At 45.9% G+C, this 6016-nt stretch overlaps 1 protein-coding gene across 7 annotated transcripts; it reads right to left on the minus strand.

The window, feature by feature from the left end:
* Window positions 1-608: 608 nt before the first annotated feature.
* On the minus strand, window positions 609-5909 carry RSKR (ribosomal protein S6 kinase related). Of its 7 annotated transcripts, none has more exons than XM_002695747.7 (12): window positions 5830-5909; window positions 5201-5449; window positions 5024-5107; window positions 4832-4900; window positions 4420-4489; window positions 4080-4184; window positions 3874-3914; window positions 3596-3623; window positions 3397-3486; window positions 3222-3310; window positions 2990-3100; window positions 609-2551 (listed from the first exon to the last, which is right to left on the minus strand). In XM_002695747.7, the coding sequence occupies exons 1-12, from the start codon at window positions 5884-5886 to the stop codon at window positions 2327-2329; spliced, it is 1218 nt and encodes a 405-aa protein (XP_002695793.2). In that variant the 5' UTR covers window positions 5887-5909; the 3' UTR covers window positions 609-2326. The 7 variants fall into 7 exon arrangements, with proteins under 7 accessions (XP_002695793.2, XP_059734418.1, XP_010814152.1 ...); XM_059878435.1 differs by having other exon boundaries at window positions 4778-4900; XM_010815850.4 differs by lacking the exon at window positions 4080-4184.
* Window positions 5910-6016: the final 107 nt, after the last annotated feature.

Here is a 6016-nt window from a genome sequence, read left to right on the forward strand (position 1 = left end):
CACCTTATTGACACTCTGAAGTCATAATGAATTTGGAAAAGGCAATAACCCAAGGAGGAAAAATCATAATGTTACAAACTTCAGGGCTCTCAGGGGATGGGCTCTTCTGTATTATCCAGTAGCAGAGCCACTAGCCATGTGGCTACTGAGCACTTCATGTGGCTACTGAGCACTTCAAATGTGGCGAGTCCAAACTGAGACTGTAGGAGTAAAACACAAACTGGATTTTGAGGCCTTTGTATGAAAAAAAGAGAAGAAAACCTTATTTTAAGGTGTTGATTACATGTTGTGAAAGTCGCTCAGTTGTGTCTGACTCTTTGCGACCCCCATGGACTATACAGTCCATGGAATTCCCCAGGCCTTCTCCATGGGATCTTCCCAATCCAGGGATCGAACCCAGGCCTTCTGCATTGCAGGCGGATTCTTTACCAGCTGAGCCACAAGGGAAGCCCAAGAATACTGGAGTGGGTAGCCTATCCCTCCCCCAGCGGATCTTCCCAACCCAAGAATTGAACTGGGAGGACAGCAGGCGGATTCTTTACCAACTGAGCTATGTTGAGATATTTTTAGATATATTGGGTTAAATAAAATGCAGTACCACAGACCGATGGCTTAAACAACAGAAATTTATTTTTTCACAATACTGGAGCCTAGAAGTGGGATCAAGGTGTCAGCGGGGTTGGCTTCTTCTGAGGCCTCTTACTGAGATGTTTGTTGGTGGATCAAGTCACCAGGTCTCCTAAATTCCAGTCTAATACTCTTTACTATTTAAAAGCCATTAGTTTCTATTTCTAGTATTGTTTTTTTATCCAATGTGAAGTTCTGGTCATGACAACTTTAGAAATATGTAATAAAGCTTAAAAAGTCTCTAAAGAGAAACAAATGAGATAGTCAAAAGGCTTAAGGATACATTATTTATTTATATCTCAACCTAATTCTAAAAGAAGATGGAGATAATCTACTAAGATTTTTAAAAAAGGATTAAAACAGAAAAATGAAAATAAGAAAAGTAAAGGCAGAAAAGGAGGATGGAACCAAGAACATGGATAGCATACAAAACATAACATGAGGTCCTAAACACTGGCTGGAAGTAGACCACAAACTGGGCCCTCAGTGGTCTAGCATCATATGAAAAGAAAAATAGACTCAGTTGAATATAAATTGTCTTTAAGGTAAAAACCAACCAGCAATTGAGGAAAAGCACAATTGGGTTCAGAGAAAATTTTCTCACATACATCCTTATATAGAACATTATGATCTATAAACACCCTTTACAGTATCCACAGCAATTAAATTTCATAGGGATTTTCATATGGATTGTCAAAGTATAATTCAGATAAAGCAGTTCTGCAGAGGTCAATAAAATGCCAGCTATGTACAGGGAAAATCTGGCTTAAACCAGGGACAAAATTAATAAACAGTACTCAGAGTACTTCCCAGACTCTATTCAGATATGACTGAAGAATAATGAAAGTAAAGCTTTTAGGAAGTTAAAGAAAAATGAAAAGAAGTCATGAAGGCCAGAAATGTATTCAAATTTAAGGTTCAGATGATTTTCCTATAGGAAAAGTTTCTTGAGTTACATCTCTTATCTTAAATCTCAAAGTTGATGTCATGCCTCTTAATCCATTGGTTTGCCCATCACAAACTAAACCCTTGGCCATCTACGGAAGAGATCAATTTAAGAATACTTATGTCTTTCAAAGAGGTTTTGTTTTGGAAAAAATGTGGATAGTTATTCCAGTTACACCTAAAGAAGACATGTAACCCACCCATGTTTCATTTCTTATTCTCTTCCTCACAGTATGCTATTAGATTAACTTTTTAAATTTTTAAAAATTAGACTGACTTTGGGCCCTAAATCATGTTTTACCTGCATATTTAGGGGTTGAAATAAATGCTAGCTTTTGAGATCTCTGAAAAACATTCATACTGCTTCTGACAAGCCTATTAAACACATAAATAGCACCTTGGGAACCCATGAAATGTTATTGCTCATGAAAGGAAACATGGCACAGAAACAAGAAGGAAAAGTGGAATAAACTTCTGGCTAAAAACTGCAGGGTATAAGCACTGGTGAACTGAAATAAAGGTAAAGGTCCACACTTTGATCTGAGATTGAGAGAGAGGTTGTAAGATGAGGCAAGGACTAGGGCATCGTGGCTGCCAACAGCAGAACACCCAGTCTGAACTCTGGTTCAGCACCTAGAGGAACAGAATAAGAGGCTACAAAGTGAAAACAAACTGATCATCAGGTGGTCACAGTGGGCTGGCAGTGGAGGAAGTCCTCAGGTTCCCAGATGAGCCCCAACTGCAGTAGAGGAGCTCAAGCCAGCCTTGGGTGGACCAGGAAGGACTCCAGATTACAGTCAAAGTCCTTGAAGAACATGGACTCCGATGATGGACTAGACTGGGTAGCTTGTGTCTCCAAGACAAAGTTCACTGGATGCTTCTGTAGGAGCTCTGGGTCAAAGGCCACACCCCGGAAGAAAGGGTGGACCTGGAAGTGATGCAAATAACGTAGACGGTGAAGGGGATTCTGGTGTAAGAGCTGAAGGAAAACAGAGCATGAAGGATGAGAGACTGGGATATGAAAGGGACGGAACAGAGAAGCTGGAAAAGGAGAAAGAAGTTCATGGATCTGTGGAGGGCAGGGAGAAGAACCCAAAAGAACAGAGATATGTAAAAGTGGGAGAAATAGGCTAATTTCGGGGCAGCAGTAGGAATAAAGGAGCTGTATTGGTAAGAGAGCAGCACTCTCTCAGAAGTGACCTGCTATGGATAGGGACGAGCTTTGGAGGATCAGCAACTCAGGTATAAAGTCTGAAGTGCTAGTTAGAAGGCAACTAGTGAGGGAGTACTTGATCAAGTTGGAACAGCCCCCATACCTGCCCACCACCAATAACTAATCAGAGGAATGAGGACATATCACTTCAGTGATAGGGAAAGAAGTGAAAGGTTTTTGTAGTGAAGTCGTGCTCGCCCTTACCTCGTGGAGCAGGAGTGAGAGCCCCTGGTTAAGAGAAGATGGGATCTCAGAGTCATAGTGGGTCACACTTGCCAACATGGCCACATGATCTCTCTCTGCTGGCACCGGGAACTGAGTTAAGGGGTGGGAAGATGTCATTGCTTAGTAAGAATAAGGGAAGATTTCTTAACATCTTCTTTCTTCCCACCAGAAAGCAACTCCTCTCTGCCCAACGTCACTACCATTCTCTCACCTTTCCAGTTGACAGAGAGAAAAGCAAGACACCCAGGGACCACCAGTCAGCAGCATGGTTGTAAGGCCCTCCACTCAGGACCTCGGGCGCTACAGATTTGAAAGATACTTGTCACTGAATCTGTTAGCATTCCTCCTGCCTACTGCTTACCCATCAGCTTTAGCTTCTCCCTCACCCATGTACTGAAGAGTGCCACAGATAGTATAGGCGCGGGCTCCTTGGGGCAGGTGGCGGGACAAACCAAAGTCTGTCAGTTTCAAATGGCCTGTGAAAAACAAGGCATCAGCACCATTCTGTTCCAACCCTCATCAGTCATGACTTATTTCCAAACTGTGGTGCCTCTTATTCTGGGACTAGAAAAAGAAATGACTTACCTCGTTCATCCAGAAGGATATTCTCCATCTGAAAAACCACAGGTGAAAGTTATTATTCATTCTCTTCCTTTCACCCCTTTTTCATCATGTGTATTCTCAGCTGAAGAAGATGCCCTTGCTCAGCAGCCAGGTCTATACTTGGAGGGCCCTTGCCCAAATCCTTAACACCCACTAGGGTCCCAAGGTCAACTGTTCTCAGCAGCTCCTCCCACCTTCTTGGACCTATTGGAACATCTTACTGAAGTCCCTCCTCAGACAAAAACAAAACATTTAGTTACCTTCACATCTCGATGGATGATGCCCAAGTCATGGAGATAGCCTGTGGACGACAGCAAGCATGAGGGTTACTGAAGCTCTTTGTCCTTTCCAATCTCCCTGATAGCTCCCACCCCGTTTCTATCCCTGTGGACTTCAATTCTCTCCTGCCTCCTCCCTCCCTCCTTAATTCCTTCCTCATTTCCATTACCACTCCTGTTTCACTTACACAGCACCAGGATCAGCTCAGCAGCAAAGAGGCGGATGGAAGCCTCAGTCAAGCGGCCAACAGCAGACCACAGGGAGTAAAGATCTGTGCTGCAGTAGCTGCACACTGCAAAGCAGCAGAAGTCTGGGCAATATTTGGGGCCTCCTGTGCCTGGGTGCAAGGCATTGCATGCCTCCTGCCCAAACCGATGCCACCTGCTGTCCCCTCTCCCTTTGGGAGAGAGCAGTACTACAAGAAGGGGAACAGAGCAAAGGCAGAACAAGCCAAAGGGATGGGTAATCTCAGGTGGGGAATACAGCAAAAGTACCCTTGGGAATGAGGAGAGAAGCCAGTTACTCACTAATGAAGAGGTGTCGTTTTCCCTGCCAGCTGTCCCCCATACTGTGTACAAAAGGATGGTTGATCTGTCGCTATGGACAAAGAAGACAGGAAGTGAGGAACACTGAGGATCAAGGCAGCCAGAAGTCAGGCTTTACCTAGTTGTGCAGAAAGGAAGCTGCTGCCCCACCTCTCAGTTCAGGCTGCCTGCCTGGTACCCCACTACTAAGGAACACAGTGGATGTGCTGGAGAGTCTTCCCTCAGGACCTAGAATCACTCTACTGATAGCTGCATTTCCTGAGGTCTTCTGGTTACAGCAGAGGGAGGGGTCAGAGTCAGGAAGAGCAGGCTAGTTGGACACAAGAGGTGCTTTCTCCACCTGTAGTTTGGTTCTTCCGAAGATCCTTTCCAGAGCTGTGTGCATACTGCATACCTGGATGCTGACCTCCTCTTTGCACTGCCTCAGGATGTCCCTCTGTAGGACCTTTGCCTTGGGTACCACCTATAAAAGGAGAGGAGTGATGCTAGAGGGCAACAGTGGTATTATACTGTTTATTCCTCCCAACCTCTCTGGAATCAAGGCTGAGGCAGGGACTAGAGAATGTGGGAGTGCCTTGGTCCCTACCTTCACTGCAAATACTGCTTTCTGGCCACAATCTAACACCTTGAGGACTGTTCCAAAGGAGCCTTTAGCCACAAGGCCTAAAATCTGTACAGAGAAGTGGAGAACAGGGCAGTTGAGACTCTGTTTCTTGATTTCTCCTTGAGACTGAGACCCTTTCCAGGGATTCCACTGACCTACCTTTAGCTGCTGATGCCCACTAAGGGGCCTAATAGGAAATTCCGGCAGAAAGAGGTTGATGAACTGAGGCACTGGCCATTCAGGCAGCGGCTTCTCTACTAGTAGTGGGGCTGGCTCCAGGGGCTCCCGGTGCAGGAACTGATGCCCCCGTAGTCCCCACAGTTCTTTCACACCTGACCTTGTGGTCCCCACACCTGACCAGAGGCTCTTCCAGCCTTGGACCCAGGGGCCCCGGATGTTGCCACCCTGCTGAGAACCAAAGGAGCCACTAAACCTTCTGCCCCTGAGGCATTACAGGTTCTGCCCATCTTTAGCAGGCACTCCCTCAAATCTCAACCCTAAAGACATAGATTTGACCCAGGCAAGATGGCCACTGCGCTTGCATCAAGCCAAAGTCTGGATTTCCTGGACACAATGAAAATCCTCTAGGAAAGGAGTATTTGGACATTTCCCCCATATGGCATCAGAAATTCAGCCTGCACCTCTCAGTATGGGGCTGGGATAGCTACTTTGATACTAAAGCCTCCCTGCCCCACCCCCACAGTGGACACCACCAGTCAATTGCCAGGCCTCAAGCCTATGCCTCTTTCACCTCCCCTAAAGAAGCTGCCAGAGGCCCCACACCCTACCTTATGAGAAGCAGCCATCTGGGCATGGTGCCCCTGCCGGCAGCTCACTGCTCCCATCCCCAGCTTCTGCCTCCTCTCTCCTTCTGCTAAATCTGCTGTCCCAGTTACATAAGCAATTCCTCCCCCCTGTGCTGTTACACACAAGCCCCGCCTCTTTTCCTTGCTGTTCAAGACTAGAGAGGCAAAT

This window comes from Bos taurus, chromosome 19, assembly GCF_002263795.3.
Source record: "Bos taurus isolate L1 Dominette 01449 registration number 42190680 breed Hereford chromosome 19, ARS-UCD2.0, whole genome shotgun sequence".
In the NCBI taxonomy this organism is placed as follows: Eukaryota; Metazoa; Chordata; class Mammalia; order Artiodactyla; family Bovidae; genus Bos; species Bos taurus.

Coding starts and splice junctions, on each gene's coding strand:
- RSKR (XM_059878433.1), bottom strand. CDS start 5,886: ATGGGAGCAGTGAGCTGCCGGCAGGGGCACCATGCCCAGATGGCTGCT. Junction 4,901..5,023: donor AAGCAGTATTTGCAGTGAAG/GTAGGGACCAAG, acceptor CTCCTTTTATAG/GTGGTACCCAAGGCAAAGGT. Junction 3,101..3,221: donor TCTCTCTGTCAACTGGAAAG/GTGAGAGAATGG, acceptor CCCTTAACTCAG/TTCCCGGTGCCAGCAGAGAG.